Source organism: Bos grunniens, chromosome 7, assembly GCF_055505025.1.
Source record: "Bos grunniens cultivar Pamir isolate PY7600 chromosome 7, Bosgru_T2T1.0, whole genome shotgun sequence".
In the NCBI taxonomy this organism is placed as follows: domain Eukaryota; kingdom Metazoa; phylum Chordata; class Mammalia; order Artiodactyla; family Bovidae; genus Bos; species Bos grunniens.
This window is the reverse complement of record NC_141171.1, coordinates 44,021,274-44,042,131: the sequence shown is the minus strand read 5'-3', so window position 1 is coordinate 44,042,131 and position 20,858 is coordinate 44,021,274. Positions and strand designations below refer to the sequence as shown.

The following is a 20,858-nucleotide window of genomic DNA, read 5'->3' as shown; positions in this document are numbered from 1 at the left end:
ACGACACGTGAGCCCTGGTTTTCCTAGAGGCCCCCCGGGCTTCCTGAATTGAAAGGGAGCCGGGGCGCTCCTTTCTGTCACCCCTTTCCCTCTCGGGGGGTGGAGGGCTTCCTTTGGCCTGAAGGGGATGGGGACGGAGGGAGGGGGGACCCTTTTTGTGCACTTGGGCTGGGGGTGTGCTGCGTCCCTTCCCTGGGTGTGGGGGCCCGGTCGGCAGCCCCTCCAGGTGCGCCCTGGGGCAGGTCTCCGGGCCGGCAGGGTGGGAGTCGGGGGTGGGGCGGAATGTGGGTTCGGGGGGCAGCGCCCGGCCGTGGAGGCTGGGAGGGCGCGCAGTCGGGGCGCCTCAGGCCTTGGAGAAGGTGGCGGCAGCGCCGGCGGGGCCCCCGGGGGCAGCTCCGGGCTCCTCGGCCCAGCGGTTCATGCAGCGGCGACGCGCGTTCATGAAGAAATTGCTGACAGTGTTGAGCTCCAGGCCGAGCTGCTGCGAGATGGTGACCTGCATCTCCTTAGACGGCCGCTTGTTCTCCTTGAAGATGGCGATGAGCGTGCGCCGCTGCAGGTCGGTGAACACCAGGCGCTGCTTTTTGGGCTGCAGCGCGCGCTCTTTCTGCTGCTCCTGCTCCTTCCGCTTGCAGGCTGCGGGCGAGCGCGGGCGGGCGGGCGGGCGAGAGGGACGCGGCGCCACCGCGCGGCCGGACGGGAGAAGACAGGCCACGTGTCCCGGAGCATCGAGACATCAGGAAACAGAAATGCGGGAAACGCGAGAGATGGAGAGACGACACGGGGACAGGGCCAAAAAGACAAGGAGACACAAAGAGCAGGAGGCAGCGAGAAGGCGGTAGGTCGATAGAGACCACCAGTAATGGAAGGAGAGGGGGGCAGACAGTCGTGGGCGGGGAACAGAGACAAAGGAGGCAGATGGGGGCGGGTAGGGGAGACAAAGAAGGGGACATAGTGTGAGCACACTTCCACAGGCACGGGTCGTCACGCCCTCCCACACCCTTTCTGCATTCTGAGCCCCTCCTAGCCTCATGTCCCCAAACTACCCCTCACCCCCCAAGAATCCTGACCTCAAGAGTACAACTAATGTTGGTGGCTTTCTGCCCTCCCTCCTGAAGCCCACACCTGGGGGATGTTGGGGGAAATGACCTGGAAACCCTACATGTGAGTTATTTGGCTCAGTGTAGACCTGAGTGAAAGAATTGGTTAATTAATACCTCTTTGTGGGGGGGTGGGGTCACAAACCCCAGGAACATCCCCCTGGAATGATGGGGCAACTAGGTTCTCGGAAGACAGGTGACAATCCATGTCTCCTTCCCTGTTGACCTGAGGCCTGATCAGCTTAGGGATCCAGAATCCAGCTAACATGGTCATCCACTTGGTCTGATTCTGATCTCTGAGCCCCTACTCTGGCCTCCCTCCACCAGCAGGCTGAGACCAAGGCTTGGCACCCCTCAGGTCCCCCAGGGAACTTCTGGAGGTGGGGAATTGCAAGACCAACCCTCCCTCTGCCAGAACCACCTGGCCCAGATGACGCGGAAGGCATAGGAGGCCGCCCTATGGTCAGTGCTTGTGTGCTAAGTCACTTCAGTCATGTCCAACTCTTCTCAACACTATGGACTGTAGCCCTCCAGGTTCCTCTGTCCATGAGATTCTCCAGACAAGAATACTGGAGTGGGTTCCCATTTCCTTCTCCAGGGGAATCTTCCCAACCCAGGGATCAAACTCATGTTTGCCTGTATCTCCTGCATTGCAGGCAGATTCTTTACCACTGAGCCACTTGGGAAGCCCCCTGTGGTGGGTGGAAGCTTGCAAAGGAGAAGGGGCAGCATCTCAGAGTGGTGGAGCTAGGGTGGAGCCTATGGTCGTGCTCCCCCCTGCACCAGCTCCAAAGCGGGCCCCTCCCCTCAATGCTGTGGGGCCAGTGGATGGACAACATGATCTTCACCAGCCAAAGCTGGCTACCTCCACCTGGGGACTGGCGACATCAGCGAAAACTCCATCAGGGTTTCAATTCCTTGTCCACACACCAGTCAGGGACAGTGGGTGGTGGACACCCGCCCCATCCTGCCTTCCCACAAACCACTTGCCCCAGCGACTCTGTCACCCCCAGAGTGGCTGGTGGCACAGGCTGTACTAGCAGATCTCCACTGCCAGCCCTGGTAGCCTGCTGGGACCACATACCAAGCTGGTTTTTTTTGGTTCCGGAACAGTCTGAACCAGATGACATGCCAGATCAATGTCCACACACGTCCGTAAAAAATAAATGAATGTCCCCTGTGCTGTGGCTCATTTCTCAGTGATGACAGCTCCCCCTCTTGCCCCCAAGTCCCCCCCTCCATTTGAACTGATGCACCACTTCCTTTTCTGGCTTCTTCTGACCTGGAACACACAGTGCTTCTAATTGGCTGTTTCAGGCTTCATAATTAAATAAGACTGGCAGGCAGAGGTTACTGGACTTTTCAGAAAAAAGCCTCTAATGAAGGAGAGAGAGAGAAAGTGAGAAAAATGGGAGGAGGACTGGGGGCTGATGCTCTCAGAAGAAACAGATAAGATAGGTGCAATTAGAAGTCAGATTCTGGGAGGGGTAAGAGAAGAATACTGTATCCATGAAACAAGAACCGGATGCTGTTCAATAGAAAGGACCATGAAAGGGGCAGACAATGCTCTTAGAATTTAAGTATATTATAGCAGGAATAAAGTCAATGTAAGAATTGGGACATAGGAACTTTCCTGGCAGTCCAGTGGTTAGGACTCTGCTTTCACCACCAAGGGCCTGGGGTTCATTCCCTGGTTGGGGAACTAAGATTCCGCAAGCCATGTGGCATGGCCAAAAAGTTAAAAAAAAAAAAAAAAGAAGAAGAATTGGAACATAAAGCAAATATCCCTGGAAATACAAGTGGATGCAGAGATGAAAAATGAGGGAAAGATGATAACAAAGTTTGAGGATGAATGTGCAGGTTTGTCATCTGAGCAAGAGGCCATCCAAAACTAGAGGAAGGGAAGCCCAAACAAATTATATCAATATGATTAGAATAATATGTGTGTGTGTGTGTGTGTGTGTGTGCTCAGTCATGTCCAACTCGTTATGACCCCATGGACTGTAGCCCACCAGGCTCCTCTGTCCATGGGGTTCTCCACATCTCTTGTGTCTCCTGCATTGGCAGGCAGATTCTTTACCACTGCACCACCTGAGAAGCAGTTGGAGGACATGAGAATTCAGTTTAAAACAGCTCATGAAATGCTCAGCTCAATAAATTAAAAAAGACTCCCTGAGGCTCACCCTTGTGAAATGTCAGGGACCCAGCGTGAAAAGAAGATAAATGCTCCCAGAGAGGAAAGCCACATGCCATTTGGAGAACCAAGAATCAGAGTGGCTTTAGGCTTCTCAAAAGCTATGAGCCAGTGGAACAACGCCTTCAAAATTCTGAGCAAAATCTATATTCAGCTAGAATTGTGTGCCCAGCCAAACTCAAGCATGAAGGCAGACTAAAGATATAGTCAGACATTCAAGGTCTCCAAAAGTTGACTTTTGTGCACCCTTTTCTCAGAAAGCTATTAGAGGGCATGTTTCATCAACATGAGGAAGTAAATCAAAAAAGGAAGATGTGGGATTCAGGAAATGTGATTCAATCTAGAAGAAAAGAGGTATCCCATATGAAGAAGGGAGACCCTGAAAGACAGCAGGACAAAGGCACCAGGGACAAGAGGTCAGCCCAAGATCAGAGCCGGTGCACCAACAGAAGTAGAAAGGGGAGATGTCCTAACAGGTGTTAGTTTTGCATTTTGTTGGAGGATGTGGGAGAGTTTGTGATAAGCAACCATAAATTCCTGGAAGAACAAACAGCTGTACAAGAAAGGAGACAGAAATCCTAGTACTGTATGAGGTAAAACCTAGGAGATGAACCATGTACCAGACAGTATTTTGTATACAAAGTGGGGAGAGGGAACATTTATTCATGTTTTATCTGCATAAAGAAACTTTGATGGGAGAGAGAGGTTCAGGAGGGAGGGGACATATGCATACCTATGGCTGATTCGTGTTGCTGTATGGCAGAAACCAATGCAACATTGTAAAGCAATTAAAAATAAGTATTAATTTTAAAAGAAAGAAACGTGGAAAGGAAGCACCAGGAACCACCTTGACCTCTCATCTCCTTGGAACTGGCCAGCTTGTGAAGCTCACAAGAGGAGGCCACATCCCCATTCTTTTAAGGAAAAGCTGGATCTCGGGCAGCAACATCAGGGAAGAGTCAAAACTCAGCCCAGGCCTTTACATTCTTGCCACCTGTTGTGACCTCCAATTCATTCATTCACTCATGCTTTCATTCACTCACTTAGAATTGTTCTCACAAACTCAACATGCATTTATAGGAAGGGCAGAGATACAAACATTTCAGAAAGCCTGCAAGAGCTTTACACGTCCAGGGCCTTCCATGTGCTGTTTTTTTTTTCATCCTTGAGATAATTCCATAAGGCAAGGAGATTCTTTCCTACTCAGAGAAGGTAGGCCACTTGCCCAAAGTCACCCAGCAAGTCCTGGCAGGGACAGGACAGGAGCCAGGGTTGACTGGCAGATGGAAGGGAGGTAAGATGTGGGTCGCCTCTTCCTCACCCACCTCCTTCTTGTCCAATCCAGAGCCGAGTGGGGGCTTCAGAGGCGGAGGCTGAGGGAGGGGCCAGCCACAGCAGAGTCGTGAAAAAACTTCGCGTTTTGTCGATCACAGCAAAAAGAGGCTCCGCTCTCCCCCCCGCTTCCCGGGCGTTCAATCTAATTACAGCTCCTCACAGCCGGATCGATCTGGGCTCCAGTCGGAGCTGTTTACCGCGAGCAGCTTTTGTCACCGCTTCATCCCCCACAGCCCCCAGCGGCGCCGGCCTGGAGGCCCCTGGCCCCGCGGGGGTGTCAGTGCGGTAGGGGAGGCGGCCCAGAGCGGCTTCCTCCGCCCACCAGTATCCCTTCCAGCACTCAGGATCACCCTAGTCCAGCCCCCAAATCGCTGCTGTCCCTGGAGGCAGCCCCAGGAGGAGGAGAGGACAGGGAATGGGCCCCTTTCACAGAAGTGAAAACAGAGGCTGTGAGAGGACTGACCAGGAAGTAGCCTGGGGAAGAGGGGCCGCTGGGAGCAGCCTGGGGTCTCCCCACCCACGGCCCCCAGACACTGCCCTGCCAGTTCTAGGCCCACCTCTCCCGCAATGATCTCCCCTGGGGACCACCACTGTGGTGTGCCTAGGAAGCCTCCTCCAGCATCCCCTCCACCGTCCCCTGCTCCCCCTGCGGCTTGTCCACCTCCATTCTTCCTCCCCCATCAGGGTCGCTTATCTGCCCTCCATCACCTCTGCTTCTGTCACCTCCACCATCACCATCTCCTCCACCTGCATCGCTTCCACCTCCGCTGCCTCTTCTGCCCTCCTCTCCACCACCATGGTGTCCACCTACCAGCATCGCCTCCATTACTTCCACCTTTACCACCTCTACCAGCATCACCTCCTCCTCCACCATCACCACCACCTATGCCAGCACCACCTCCATCCACAGTCTACCTCATCACCCCATCAACACCACCTCTGCTCTCATCATTTCCTCCACCTGCACTCTTAACACCATCCATTTTATCCCCTCCAAAACTGTCTCCTCCAATACCCTCACTTGTACCATCAAACCCCATCATAGGGCTCACCTTGTATGTGACTAGTACAGGGAGTACATAGCCCAGTCCCCTTACCAGGGCTTCCCAGCTTGTGGTGGGGGGACAGGGAGGGGCTCCAGACTCAGGCCCACACCACTAACCATGGTTGCCATGACAGCACAGGAGGAGCCAGCTGGGCTGGCTTGTGGGATTTTGGGGGGGTTGTCTCTCAGGGACCCTGGGAGTCAGTTCCTTTACAAGGCCTGCTTCAGTCTCAACTGCAAAACTGGGACCCTCTGCCTCCTTCAAACATTTTTCAGTGTGCCGTCAGCTATCCGCCCCCTCCTCATCTCAGTCAGCCCCTTACCCCCACTGTCTCTCTGTTCTTATGTCCTCCTGCTGCCCCGACTCAGCTCACAGCTTCGCAGCCACACTGGTTTCACCCCGGGCACAGACCAAACTCAGGCCTTTGCAAATAGCTGCCACCTCTGCCTGCATCGCTCTTCCCCACGTTTCTTCATAGTTCCCTCGTCTCCTTCTAGTCTTCACTCAAAGATCTCATCTCATCTGTGAGGTCCATCCTGACCCCCCTCTCCAATTTAATTCTGCAAACTCTCTCCCTGCTCAGCTTTTTTCTTCCTTTCCCCCTGACAGTATTTACCATTCTCTCAGGGAATGAAGGTTCTGGCTCCAACTTTCTCTCCTGTCCGCCCTCCATGACCTCAGGGACGGAGAATCTGATACTCGGAGCCAGATTCCATGATCTTAGAGCATCCAGGGTCTCCATCTCATTGCTGTCAGTCATTTTGGAATCAGGGATGAGGAGGGTCTGGGGCTGGCTCCTGGGAGTCCCGGAGGAGATCCAAGGGGATACAAAAGAGGCCCCTTTCCAAATTAGCCTGCTCCTATGGGGTCGCAAAGAGTCGGACACAACTGAGCGACTGATCTGATTTGATGTGAGGGCACCCCTCAAGGGCTGCTGCTGCTGCTGCTGCTAAGTCACTTCAGTCGTGTCCGATTCTGTGCGACCCCATAGATGGCAGCCCACGAGGCTCCCCCGTCCCTGGGATTCTCCAGGCAAGAACACTGGAGTGGGTTGCCATTTCCTTCTCCAACCCTCAAGGGCTAAGGGTGGGCTTTTCTATCAGTCCGGCCCGAGTTTCCCGTTGTGACCGGCAGGAGGCAGTGGTCTCCCGCCCCAGCACAAGGCGGGGCTCCGGGAAGCAGGGTCAGCCAGGCTGGGCCGCATCCCTGCGGCAATGGCAAAGGGAGGTGAGTGGGGGTCACCCTCAAGTTCCCTTTCATTTCAGACCCTCTGAGGCTTACTCCCACAGCACCTCTGTCCCTCCTGCCTCCTGCCGTTCTAGGAAGTTGCTCACCTCCAGGAGCCAAGGGGGCAGTCAGACCGGCCACCACGTGGGTTACTGCCCGGTGCCTGCCTCTGAGCCTGTTTCCTCACATGGAAAATGGTCTTAGTCATGAGCCCTGCCTTGCCAGGCTCTGCGAACGGGTTTAGCCAGAAAAGTCCTGAATAGGGTGATGGCACTGAGCTGAGGCTCTCAGCGCCCATCTGGGGCTGCGGGGCAGGGGCTAGGTTCCAGCCCCCACTTGCAGTGCAGCTGTGAAGTGCCTCCCCGCCTCAGGACATGCCTCAAGCCTCAGCACCTTCCCAGGAATCTTCCTGGAGAGGGGAGGGATGGAGAGGCCAAGGTTCGGAGCAGGGCGGCCTCAGCCAAAGAACTCCTACACATCCCTCAAGGCCCAGACTCAGTGGCCCTTGCCCCAGGAAACTCTTCTCCTTACCCTCAGCAGAGCCCCACTTCCCTCCCCTGGGAGCCCTCTGATGTCCAGCACAGAGTGGATCCACAGGAGGCTGTGGGCCGACTGTGTCTGTCCACTGACTGACGCCCCTCCCCACTGTGGGTGGTGGGGGAATAGCCCATACTGGAAGACCCTGCACAGGGAGACCTGGTGGCCACTGCCCTGGAGGGCCAGGTAAGGCGGTAGGACCCCAGGAGCACCCTGTCTGCAGTCTGCCAGGGAGAAGCTGGGGCCCTGGATTCAGTCACCCCCTCAGTGGATGGGGAGAACCAGGCCCCCACTGGGTGGAGCTGGGGTTGCACCTGTTAGCTTCTGTCTGACCCACCGCTGCTGCCTTCCCCCTCCTTCTCCCCAGACAACCCCTCTCCTTCTCTCCTCCCTTCCTTCCCCTTCTCCCGCCAGTCTCCCCCTCCCCTTCAGGTTCCTCAGCATCTTCATCCCTCATCCTCTCCCTCCTCCTTCTATTTCCTCCTCCTGAGGCCTGCTGTGGTCCACCAGGGTGACCTGGAGAATGAGTGGCCCCACTATGCCTGTCCAGGGCCATCCCTAGCCCAGCCAGCTGACCACATGGGCTGTCTGTCCCTGTCTGTTGGATGTGCCTGTGTGAGGACACAGGGCCCGGCCAGGTGGACAGAGGTGTGAGAGGGAGGTGGTGTGTGCAGTGCACTTTGCTGCACTGGGAGAGTGTCCATGCAGACCAGACCACAAGTGTGAGTGACAGCAAGTGACCTATGATGGTAGGCAGAGCCGTGAGTGTGACAGGTGGATGGGAGGGACAGTGCGGGAAGGCTCAGAGGATGAGGCTGGTCAGTGGGCAGTACAGGAACACCCAGCCAGACCTCAGCGTGACCTTGGCTTGCAGCTGGCCTGGAGGGTGTAGTGGACACAGCATGGACATCAGATGGAGGGTGCTGTGTGAAGAGTCAAGGGCATAATGTGACTTCTGGGTGTGACAGCCAGTATGGGTGGCCCTGAGCCCATGGGGTCTGAGTGTACAGAATGCAGGATGGGCCACCCAGACCTAGGGCAGTTCTTGTCTGCTCTTGTCCTGGGACTGCTAGCTGCCCCCACCCCCCACCACCACCCTGTCCTTCCTGGTCAGCAGGCTCCAGGGGCCAAGTGGCCCTTCGCATACACTCCGTGGTTTACAACCCTGGTCCTGATGTCCCCATCCGTCCATGGAAGTGGGGGTCCCACCGTACAGCAGTCCAAATGCAGGCCAGGGTGGGCCTGCAGCCATCACTCCTCCCTTCACTAGCTCTTTCTCCACACACTTATCAAGCGCCTACTATGTGTGCTGTTTGGATAGCTTTGCTGGGGAAAGCAGTGAGTAAGATGGATGCAGCCCCTGCCTGACGCGATCTGATGTGATGGCATGCTAGCCAAACAATCAGAGATACAGGGAGACCCATGGCTGCCCCGATGTGCAGCGGGGGTGAAGGCGGGTGTGGGTGGGCTATTTGTAGGGGAAGACCTGAGGCTGCCTGGGTCGGAACAGATCTGGGCATGGAGGGTAAAATAGGAGGCCGAGCTTGACATCTGGGGACAACGGGGGAGAGGCATAGTGAAGCCCAGGGAGACGAGGCAGGAGCCAGGGTCGCACTAGAAGGGTGACACCCCCAAGAAAGTCTGGGTTTGACAGGAGACAACAACAGCCAGACGGTGGCCCCCAAAATCAGCGACCTAGGAGCGTTGTCTCAGTCCTTCTGTGTGGCACTCTGTGCTGTGTTCAAGGTCCCCAAAGAGTTGCTCTTGTCGGCCCTCTGCCCCCCTGACCTCATAAGCCTGTACCCCACAGTGTCCATCCACCTGGGTACAGGTTGGGGTATGGGAGCAGGAGCTGGATTCGCTGTCCCCTCCTTCCAGCCACCTTCTGAGCTCAGCTCAGCTTCTTGGAGCAGACAATTCAATACGGAGCCAGGTCCCCGGCTGGGATGATGACTGGTTTCCTTGGCGACACATCCCACCCCGGCCACCAGCTGCCCAGCCCCAGATGTGGGGCACATTGATACACCCACCTGGTGGCTTGTCCCCACTGGGCTGTCTGCCTTGAGCATTCCCCGCTGGCCTCCTCTGGCCAGAGACAGTGAGTGACTTGCCCAAGGTCACACAGTGAGCCACTAGGAGGGGAGCTGAGCACATTCATACCTCCATCCTCTTTATCCATACCCTGCATCCCTGCAGGCCCCAGTAAGAGGTTCTCATGGATGCGGGGGGCGGAGTCATCTCCAGGGAAACGGAGGACCCTCTGGAAGCCTCAGGAGCCCCCTCTGCCTCTGCTGCCTCCCTGATCTCCACACCCGCTCCTTGCGTCCTCTCCTCCCCTGCCCGCCAGGTCTACACCTCCCATCTCCCAGCATCTGAACCACCTTGGCTGTCGCCCAGCCTCCCTCCATCCCTCCCTTGATCCCTCCCCCTTCTCCTTCCCCTGATGGGATTTTAATGGCCGCATTTTCAAATTAGTTCTGAGCCTTTCAAAGACTTATCAGAGAAATGAGCATTTCCACTGGACTCTGGGCTACCCCTGGTGTGTGTGGGGGAGGGGGGCTCCATCTGGTGGTTGCAGTGTCTGTGATGGGGGACGCTGGGGGTGTCCAGGGGCAACTCTCATGCCTCGAACCCCCTCCCCATTCAGGCACTGTGGAGGGGAGGGGTTGGTGGTGGTGGGGGGGCAAACCGCATCAGTGCGCACACAGAGCTTTTATTTAAAAAAAAAAAAAAAACTGTTAACAGTCACAGCGGCCAGCAGTTGGAAATGGATTTGAAAAAGATGACAGGAAAGGAACCGGTGATAAGAAAAAGCGTAGAGAGGCCAGCGCACAAAAGGGAGGGGTGGGGGGAAGCGCAGAAAAGGGAGGGGTAGGGGAAGCCAGCATCTCAGTGATTGGCAAACTCAGCCACAAGTAAAGTCACAAGCGAAATGGTGGCGGTGCACGTGCGCGCTGCTGCCTGGGGCTGACCGCAAACCATCTGAAACCGCCCAGGTGTCCACCGGGCGGGGAGGTGGTTGAAGAAAGGAGGGAACGGCCAAAGAGAATATTACGCAGCTGGCAAAAGGGCCTCCGAGGCGCTGTCTTTCCTGATGTGGATGTTCCGTGTCAGGAAGCAAAAGCACAGGAGAACTGCGGGGGTGTGGGGGTGGGTGGTCTTTTGGTGGCATTTTTTTAAAAGAGGAAAAGAAAAGAACGTGCATTAGGGGTGCTGGATTAAGTGTCACCTCTCTTTAGAAGGAGAAATAGAAACTGGGATTTATAGAAAGGAGGACTTGGCGAATGTGTCCGCTGTTTGAAAAAAAAAAAAAATACAATGTTTTTGAAAAGAACAGGCTGGGGAAGCAGAAGGCAGGCAGAGGGAGCGAGCAGGGTCTTTGTCGAGGTTCCCCAACGCACTGGAGCTTTTTTCTTTATCCGCTTTGTGCTCCAGCCGGCTGCGGATTCTAGTCTCCATTTGGGGAAACGGAAGTGCTCAGGGGACACGCCTTGTCCACGGTCACGGACCCGAGCTGCCGCCGGCCCGTGCCTCCCTCTCTGGGAGCGCCCCGTGTCCCCCGGCGCTGAACCGTTTGCATTCCAGGCGCAGCGACCCGACGTTCCGAGCGAGCGCACAGCCGAGCACGCCAAGTCCGACGCCGCTCTGGGGCCGGGAGGGAGGCGAACCCAGACACGGCTACCCCTGGGTGAGATGTGATTTCCCCCCGAGTGGTGGGATGCGAGCGCCGCCGGTGACCCTTCTGGGACGCCGCGGGTGTGAAGTGCCAGTGTTCCGGTCTCCTTACACTGGGCCGCGCGCGTCCACCTCCCGCCGAGCTGTGGAAGGCAGGTGCACGCTAGATCCTTTCAGGTTTGGGAGATCCCACGTCCGCCGCGGACAGAACGGCGGAACGCGGAGGCCCGGGTTTTGCCCGCGGCGGCTTGGCCGGCACTGCGGGGCAGCGGCGGCCTGGGGCAGTGGGAACCAAGGCACTGACTTCCTCCCCAGGGCACGCTCGGTTTCGTAGAGAAGCATGAACCCTGCTGTATCCGTACCAGGCCCCCAATTGCCCACCCCGCCACCGCTCGCGGGCGCGACCTTCTCCCAACCCCCCAGCACTAGGGAGTAGGGTCGGACAGCAACTGCCTGGAAGCGGGTGTGGAGAAGTGGTCAGGCGGCCCAGCTGGGGGTCCATGAATAATTCCTGGCCGCTCGAAGCGGTTTCGGGAGAGAGAAGGGGGTTCTTCCCCACACCCCCAGCGCCCCGTGCTGCCTCCGATCGCCAGACCCGACTTGAGCCGGAGACTGCGCTCTCTTGTCCTAGTGTGGGCGCCTACTTGTGTCCCGTGAGGACCTACCCTCACATCCCCGTTCCTTTGCATCTCTGCTTAAGTTCCCCATGCGCCTCTACACTGCGTCCCGGGCACGTCTACACTTCCGTCCTTTCTCTCCGGCGGCCCACGCCAGTCATGGACGCCCTACTGGTCCGTTTCCTTCTGCCAATCTGTGGCTTGGTGCGTGTGACTCTTTAGGTCTAAGCCCCTCGCCCACTCCCACATCAGTCCATAAAGCAAGACAGGAGGCAGGAGGGACCCTGCCCCAACCTCATCTTGACCCCACCCACATCCTGGCCCCATCCGCATACCGGCCCCACTCATATCTACACCTATTTGGCCGAGGGGAAACTGAGGCCGCAGGTGCCCCAGGACACCCCAAGGTCAGATGGGTCTCCCAGGCTGGTCCTGGCTCCAGACCAGCTTTTCTCCTCCCCTAGGAGCACAGCCTTCCTTATTGATCAAGGGCCATATTTAATTAAAAACTTGATTCAAACCAGCCTAAGCTGCCCTGGTTAAGCCGAGCTCGCTGCTACACACAAAGACTCCAGCCATAGGGGCCGGCCTCCATCCTTACAGCAGTTCTGGCTTCCCGCCTCCCAGCCTTTTGTCCTTGGTGTTTCCACCCGCACTGAGGCAGAATAGAAAGTTGCCTCCACTTCTGGGATCTGGAGAGCGACCAGGCATGGTATTAAGAAGAGAAATGGTGAGCCCCCTCCAGCTGCGGAGAGGACTCCAGGGAAGGGGGTGGAGCCTGGAGACCAGCGTGGAGAAGGAGGCGGCCAGAGGTGGGTTGCTCCGACTAGAGTGGTGATGATTGATAGGGGGCGTCGGGGTGTCGGAGGAGGCTAGGGAAAATGGCCCTGTCTTGGTGAGCCCGAAGGCAATGGCACCCCACTCCAGTACTCTTGCCTGGAAAATCCCATAGACGGAGGAGCCTGGTAGGCTGCAGTCCATGGGGTCGCTAAGAGTCGGACACGACTGAGCGACTTCACTTTCACTTTTCTCTTTCATGCATTGGAAAGGGAAATGGCGGCCCACTCCAGTATTCTTGCCTGGAGAATCCCAGGGACGGCGGAGCCTGGTGGGCTGCCTTCTATGGGGTCGCACAGAGTCGGGCACGACTGAAGCAACTTAGCATAGCATAGCATAGGATTTTCAGCTAAGGAGACTCGGAATAAAGAAGCCAAAGCCCAGCTCCAGGACCTCTGTGTGCTTCTCTGTGACGTGGGGGTGACCATCCAGTCTCTCAGGCAGGAAGTTCTCCGACCTGGGGTCCAGGGAGGCTGGACATTCAGTGACCCAAATTCCCCCTGAGGGCTGGCAGCCAGGAGAAGCAGAAGCAGGTGGCTCTGTGTTCAGCAGGAGGACACTGGGACTCGACCTCCACTCCCCCTCTACCCCCCGCCCACCCCCTCGAGGGTCTCTGGTGGTCCCTGGCGGGGCTCCCATGGGCACAGAAGTCTGTCCAACTCTGTGTCAGGAGGAAAGTGCAGGCCTTCCCTCCTGGCCCAAGCGTCACCCAAGTGTTTGTAAGCTGGACCTGGATGTAACCTGGAGAGCCTTCCTCTTAGTCCTGGCCTCAGTCCACTGAGCTCTCCTCCCAGCCTTTGTCTCTGCTGGGCCCTGAGTGGGATAGGAGCCTGAGCCACTCAAGCCCCACTTACTGCCAGCTCCACATCTCCCCGCTTGTGCAGCTTTGGCAAGAGCGTCCCTTTCAGCCCTGGCTTGGTGGTCTGTAAAGTGGGCTCATTATCTGAACTGGCTTAACAGTCCCTCATTCCTAGGGGAGGGGGAGGGCTCTGAGCACCCCAGACAGCCCCCTCCACATCTGACAGCCAGAATCACGGAACCTGGGCAGGGAGCTGGCACCACCCCACTTGGGGCTTGTGTTCTATAAGGGGGGCTGGTGTGGGGGCCCCTGGCATTGTACTCAGACCCACAAGGCTCTGGTACCCACAGCCCCAGACAGTCTCCCCCTACTCCCTGTTTCTCGGGGCGGGGTCTGCAGTGCCCCCTCTGGGTCCCAGACCCCCTTCCAGCTCCCCTGCCCACTCTCTGTGGGTTCCACGAAGCACAGACTGCCGGTGGTGACCCGGGTCTTCCCTACAGACTAGGAGGTGTGGTGTGAGCAGGTGAGAGTGAGTAAGCAATGTGGCCTCAGGGTGCAGGTTCTGTGAATGTGTCCTTAGGGGTTCTGGTGGGGAATGAGTTGATAAGAAAAACCTCAACAAGCACCTCGGAGGTGGCACTTGATTCTGTCCATTTCTCTGATGAAGAAACTGAGACTCAGACCCTTGCCCAGGATGAGTTAGTGATAGAACCCAGGTGAGGCCAGTTATCCAAGTTCTCAGCTAGGATGTCTTTCCTAAAGGATCTGTAAGAGGTATGGGCCCTTGTGGTTGGTTCAAGGTTAAGTTTTACAGAAGGTACATTGGCCTTTGGGGGGTGGGGTGGGCAGATCATTTATGGGGTTTGGGTAGTAGTCCTACCAGAGTAGACCTCTCAGTTGAGTCTCTTCAGCCTAGGAAAGCCCCCACCCCACCTGCCCGCCAGCTTTTCAACACCTGATGTTGGATACAGAATGGGTGGGGGACAGGCCTGTCCTAGTCTGGGGGGAGGGGCAGTTGATGTGTCTTTTCCCCTTCCACCACCGTCCCCCCCAGACTCCCAGCCGCTGGTCACTGCCCTCACTGTGCCCACCAGCTTCAGCTCCAGAAATGGCTCCCTCCCTGCCTCAGTTTCCCCCACCAGCGGTCTCCCTCATCCTTCAGGGATTCTAGGTTCAGGGCTCACTAGTGAGCCAGGAGGAGAGGACCCTTCCTTCAATCGCCACCATCTGATATTTTATATATATTCTCTGATCAGTTACAAAAAATACTTTTCCTCCGGAGTTGCAATTTAAACAATATTTGAAGACGGGCGAAGTTATCGACCAGGCGGCGGTGATGAATTAGAGCCGGTAATTCGAATTCATCGACCACCCCGCCCCCGCAGAGAAGTCCATCAGCCCCTCCCCCAGCCCCTCTTCCGTAATTACCGTTTGAGACGGAGTCTTCCAAGGGAGGGCTTCGAAGAGGTGGCGGCTGGGAAGCTGCGGGGCTCTAAGGACCCTGAGGGTGGAGCAGGGTGAGACCCCACCAGGACAGTGGGGTTGGGGCCTTGCAGGATGGGCCGTCCCCAGAATCTCAGAATTCAGACCCAGAGCCTGTCTACCCCAGTGCACACATTTTACAGATGGATAAACTGAGTCGCAAAGAACAGACAGGTCTGGGAGCAACGGAGTGGGGAACCCTGAGGTCTACCTGGCCAGATTTCTTGGGTGCTTCAAAAGAAAGAAATCCCCCTTAAGTCCTCAATCCCAGAGGACTGCCGGCTCCACGTCCCCCTGCTTGTGCAACTTCGGCAAGTGCGTCCCTTTCAGCCCTGGCTCTGTGGTCTGTAAAGTGGGTTCATTATCTGAACTGGCTTAAACAGTCCCTCATTCCTGAGGAAGGAGAGAGGTGGAGGAGCTGGGAGCCGTCAGGTTCCAGACGAGTGACCCCAGCTGAGGAGCTGCCGTTGGGAGCCGTCACCTCCCGTTTCCAGTCTCCTTTTCTGCCTCTTTGTCTCTTTTTGTCTTTCTCACTTTGTTTTTGCCACTGTCTCTCCCTACCTATCTCTGTGTCTTTCTGCCTGTCTCTGCGTGTGTCTTTCTCCGTCCTTACCGCCTCCTGGTCCAGGGCGGTGGGGAGGACACCCCAACGGGACGCCCACAGCAGCTGGGCCAAGAAGCGAGGCCGGAGACAGAGGCCCGCAAGCGCGCGGAGGCGGGACCGGGGCGCGGAGCTGCCGGCCGGTCCGGGGATGGCGGGCGGCTTTCGCTGGGCTCAGGATGGGGACTGGGGAGGAGGAAGGGCGGTGAGTGCGGCCTGCCGGGGTCGGACTGTGCGGGTCGGCGGCCTGGAGGCGCCTCAGGCTGCGCGTGCGGGGCGGCGCGTGGGGGAGAGATGAGCCAGGCCACCTCCCCCTAACCGCTGCGATTTGCCGCCACTTAACCGCTTTTCATTTGCGCAGCGACCGGAACTAAAGGCCTCTCAGCCGGTCGGCTCCTAATTACCCCACGACCCAGCCACCTCTAACATTCTAAGCCCAGCCCCGCGCTCTGGACGCGGTCCTGAGCGCGCCCAAGGTGCAGCAGGTGCCCAGGGCCCGGTGCGCGGACCAGGCGGGCGGCAAGATCACAGAGTGGGCAGGGGCCTGGGGAAGCAACGGAAACAGGCCAGGTGTCGCGGTTTAGTGTCCCCTGGACCTGAGCATATGCCAGGCCCTGCCCTCAGGCCCTGCATTTCCCCTAGGGGCCCCCAGACGGTCGCTATTCTGAGTCCCAGTCCAAATGGGGAAACCGAGGCTCAAAGAGGCGAGGAGGCTCTCTACCGCCACAGAAGTCAGGGAGGCCCGGCCGGGATGCAAGCGCGGGCCGCCCGCCCTCCCCTGCCGGTTGGCGCTGCTCTCCCACAGCAGCACCCCCACAGGGATTTCTCCCCTGAAGTCTGCTATTCTAAGACGCCCTCATCAACCTCTTGGATGGCCCCGAAATGTGCCATTCGAATGCCACAAATGGGTTCTGTTTCTTACATGATGTGACAGTGGAATTAAAAAAAAAAGGAAACTGGTGTGTGTCCTTTGGGTACACATGTGTCAGACACAATGTCCCCGAAATACATGCCCTGGGGAGGAGGCCAAAGGTGGCCAGAGTGGCGGTAAGTCAGACCTCACCAGTGACCCCATTCGACAAGGGCCTCTTAGTATCTGTGGTGTCAGAACTCTGCCTTTGGCCTGCTCCCTAATGTCACCTGCATCACGCACACACAGCAGGCCATGACTGTGCATTGGTGTGCTTGAGTGTCTCCTGTGAACACACCTGTGTCACTGCATGTGTCACGAGGGGGGTGGGGCAGGACAGAGTGGATCCTGTCTTCAAACAAGACCGTCCAGGTTCCTGATGCCATTTCTAACATTTCATGGCAACCTTCCCACGCACTTGGTCACCTGCCACATGAAAGGAGGATTTATTCCCCAATGTGGAGGATGAAGGAAGCCTATCGGAGGCTCAATCACCTTGTTCTGCAGAGGGGAAACTGAGGCACACGTGTAGGTGCAGGGGCCCCAGGTTGTCCAGGTGGCCTGGGGGAGGGGAGCAAATAACACGGACCCCTCTCCATCCCCCACTGGCAACCCAGTCTTCACAGCAGAAGGCTGCAGACACAGCCAAATCCCTCCCATCCTCCCCGCTCCAGGGGCGGCTGGTTGAGCCCTAGCCCGCTCCATCCAGCCCCTCTCGCCCCTGTGCACAGAAGCGATCGATCAGGTGCCTGGGGCTGCTATTGTCCCCATGGCTGGGGTGGCTGCAGCCCCTCCCCAGAATGGCCAGGAAAAGACCCTCCCCACCCAAGCCAGGCCACCACTGCGAGAATGGGGGCTCTCCTGCACTCCCCCTACTCAGCAGAAGCGGTCCTGGGCAGCGGCTGGCTGGGGGCAGGTGTGGACCCTGCTGTTGTCAGCTGGGAGGGAGAAGAGGGTCAATGAGCATCAGTGGGAGTAAGATGAGGAAGCAGAGAGAGGTAGAGAGGGAGCAGGACAGAGAGGACGAGGAAGAATAAGACAAGGAGGAAAATGTGGATCAAGCAAAGAAATAGATACCAGTTTGCCCCGACAGAGAGAGTAGAAATGAGAGAAACACAAAATGGAAAAGAGAGGCGGGTTCGGTGCGCGCACTCGAGCCAGGAGCAACCGCGCGGGGAGGGCGGCCGGCCGGCTGGGGTGTGAAGGCCTCTGGGCCGCGGGTCCCCCGGGCCGCCCCTCCCCCGCCCGTTCTCGAGTGACCTTTGCCAGCGGCCGGAGGGGGGAGGGGGCTATCGATCGCGGAGGCCCAGCTACAAAGAAGCGCGCGCTGGGGCCGGGGGCTGAGCGCGGGCCCGGCTCTGGCTGCGGAGGCGCCGGTGTTCGGTGCACGGTTCCTACACTCTGCCCCCGGAGCGGGAGGAGCAGTGAGGGGCCGTTCGGGGGGAGGGGGGTGGCACTCCGAGCTGAGAGCGGCGGCACGTCTGGATCACACCCCCCAACCCCGCCACACACACACACACACACACATCACACACAATGAGCGACCCTGCTGGCAACTTGCGGATCCTCCAGCAGTCTGAAGGGACCCAGGGATCCCACTCCCAGTTCCTGGAGGGACTGAGCGCGAGTGTAGACTCCCGTAGGGGAGGGAAGGCGGCACAGACCTTTCCCTCCTTTTGGTGACGGTACAGACGGGCAGGGGCGAAGATCGCGCTCTCACCTCCTGCAAGGGGGTCCCTAGCGGGCGGCGGAGTGCCAGGCCAAATGGGGAGGGGGCCGGGACTCTCCGCCGACGCATTGCCTGGTGCTAGGGAGCCCCCCGGAGCAGGACCCCTAGGGTCGGGCGGTGCGCGCTGAGCTCCTACCTGCCAGGCGCAGCGCCGACATGCGCTGGAACTCGGGCTCCTGCAGCCACTTCCACATCCTGCGGAAGGTCTCACGGCCCGATTTGAGCTTGCTCCAGGGCTTGGGGTTGCGCAGCAGGTCGGAGAGCGTGCCCTGCGAGCGGCACAGGATGCGCTGCGCGAAGATGGCCTGCGGGATGCTGTAGCGCTTCAGCTCCGCCGTGATGCGCTGCGCCACCTCCTTGGTGTTGATCTCCTCCGCCGCCGCGCCCGCCCCGGGGCCACCGCCGCCCGCGGCCGGGCCGCCGCCGCCCGCGTGAGACCCGTGCGCTCCAGCCGCCGCCAGCCCGCCCAGCGGCGCCAGCAGCCCCGCGGTGCTCCCGCCACCCGCGCCGCCGCCGCTGCCGCCGCCTCCGGACAGCCCGCGGGCCAGCGCGTCCTCCGCGCGACCCAGCAGCGCGGCGTGCGGCTCGAAGGCGGCGGGCGGCAGCAGCTTGTCCCCGGCCAGGTGGCCCGGTGCGCCGTAGGCGGCCAGCGGCGGGGGTGGCGGCGGCGGCGGGGGCTGCGGGGCGCCGTGCAGCGCGGGCGGCAGCGCATTGGGCAGCGGCGACAGCGGCGACCCCATGGCGGGCAGCTCCTTGCCGTAGGGCCCGTAGAGGTGGCCCACGGAGGCGAGCGCCGCGCGCTCGTCGCGCATGAGGGTGAAGCTGCCGCTCACGCTGGCCGCCAGGCGCTGCGGCGGGGGCGGCGGGGGCGGCGCGGCGGCCGGGTGCGGGTGCGAATGAGGGTGGCCGCCGTGTGCCCCGGCTACGGCCGCGGCCGCCGCATGCTGGTGGAACTTGTCCGCCACGGCTGCGAGCGGGGGCAGGTGCTGCAGCGGCGTGAGCGTCGTGTAGGTGCCGCCCAGGCCCGGCGCCTCGCAGGCCATGCCCATGGCCGGGTGCAGCGGGCCGGCCAGCTCCCCGCGGAAGTCAGCGCCGCCACCCGCGCCGCTCGAGCCGCTCGCGCCCCCGGCGCCCCCGCCGCCGCCGCCGCCGCCGCCGTCCAGCAGGCTCGCCATGCCGGCCACTAGGCCGGGGCGCCCGGGCGCCACCAGGCCGCGGTGCTGCGCCGCTGCCGAGCGCGCGTGGCTCGGGCTTAGCAGCTCGCCCGCCTGCGCGTGGGCCACGCCGTGCAGGCCCCCCAGGCTCTCCAGGCTCAGCTCCATTCTCGGCCGCCGCGCGCGGACTCCTCGCCGGCTCGGCCGCCCGCCCGCCGCGCGCGCTCTTCGGCGCCGGCCCGGCGCGCTCAAGGCCGCCGCATGGCCCCCGCCCGCTCCCCGGTGGCTGCGCGCGAGGCTGCCCGGCTGCGCGGCGTACGGCCCGGCCCGGCTGCGAGCGCGGCCACCAGGATGTGGCGGGGGAGCGGCCGCCGGCGCCCGGGCCCGGGTCTGACGTCAGCGCCCCCGCCCACCGGCTCCCCTAGCCGCCGCCTCCCGCCGACTAGCTCTCCGCCCGCCCTGGCCCCCTGGAGCGCCACGCTGGCCGGAGTGGGCTAGACTCCGGGCTTCTGCCAGACACCCTGCCACTGCCTCCACCATGCCCCCTGGGGATCAGTGGTACTCGGGGACAATGGACGGAGGTCGAGGACAGACTTCACCGAGGCGGGGCTGGTGACTTAGTCTCTGGGGCTCAGATTCTCTGTCTCCTCCAAGGGTCGTGAAGGTTACTTTCCTCCCTGGCACCTGTGAGTCCATCTTTAGGGAGTGCACCGGAGTGTGACTCAGTGGGGGCCTGTGATCCAGGTGTTGCCCCCTTCTCACGCAGATCCCTAGGAGGTGGGCTCTCTGCTCCCAAACCTCCCTCTCTCCTAGCATAGGTCGGGAGTCACATCGTGCCCCCAAAGTTCTCTCTGGGGGGAGGGTGCTGAAAGGAAGGTCCTCAGGCTGATTCCCAGCCTGTGTCTCCAAGTGTCTGGATCTGCTCCCATGTGTAGGCACTGGGCCCTCAGTTTCCCCAGCTGTACAATGGAGCACCCGGCCTCAGGGATGCTAAAAGCTCCTCCTATTTCCAAGTCCTTCTAATTGCCTCCATCTCCAGCGTGAGAGCAGCTTGGGGGTGACTCTGCAAGAACCTCTGTCACCCTCCAGATCAGGCAGGCCTGATACACATCCTCTTTGCTTCCCAGGAAGCCCCTGGTCAGACTCCACCCTCTCCCTGGGGTTTCTCTTTGCGGTGAGAGGAGGGAAGGTGCTCCTTTTCCTCCCCACCTGGAGACAGGTGAGGCCCAGGGACCCCTGGAACTGGGATAAATGAGGGAGCCTTCCACACTCAGAGACCCCCTCCCCCACTGTGATCCCTTTGTGGGAATGAGATGCAAGTCAGGAAGGGGAGTCCAGAGTGGCCAAGTCAGACCCCAAAATGTGCCCCCAACTGAAGAGCAGGGTGTGGGGTGAGGAGGGATTCCCAAAACCAGCCCTACCCCTTATTCCTGCCCAGAGGATAACCATTGCCTTTTCCCAAAGCCGGAGGAGGAGGGTAGGGCTAGTAAGGTCTGTGATGGAGTCCCCCAGGACCCCCCACCTCAGCAGGGAGGGTCAGGGCTCTAAACCATGGGTGGAGGGCTGCAAAGGCCCTGTCAGGGAGCTCCCCCTCCATGCAAACCATTGGGCATGT

The 20,858-nt window shown here is 59.4% G+C and overlaps 1 protein-coding gene across 1 annotated transcript; it reads right to left on the bottom strand.

The window, feature by feature from the left end:
• Positions 1-201: 201 nt before the first annotated feature.
• ONECUT3 (one cut homeobox 3) lies at positions 202-19,411 on the bottom strand. Its single transcript, XM_086413617.1, has 2 exons — positions 18,226-19,411; positions 202-636 (listed from the first exon to the last, which is right to left on the bottom strand). The coding sequence occupies exons 1-2, from the start codon at positions 19,409-19,411 to the stop codon at positions 344-346; spliced, it is 1,479 nt and encodes a 492-aa protein (XP_086269743.1). The 3' UTR covers positions 202-343.
• Between the last annotated feature and the right edge of the window lie 1,447 nt (positions 19,412-20,858).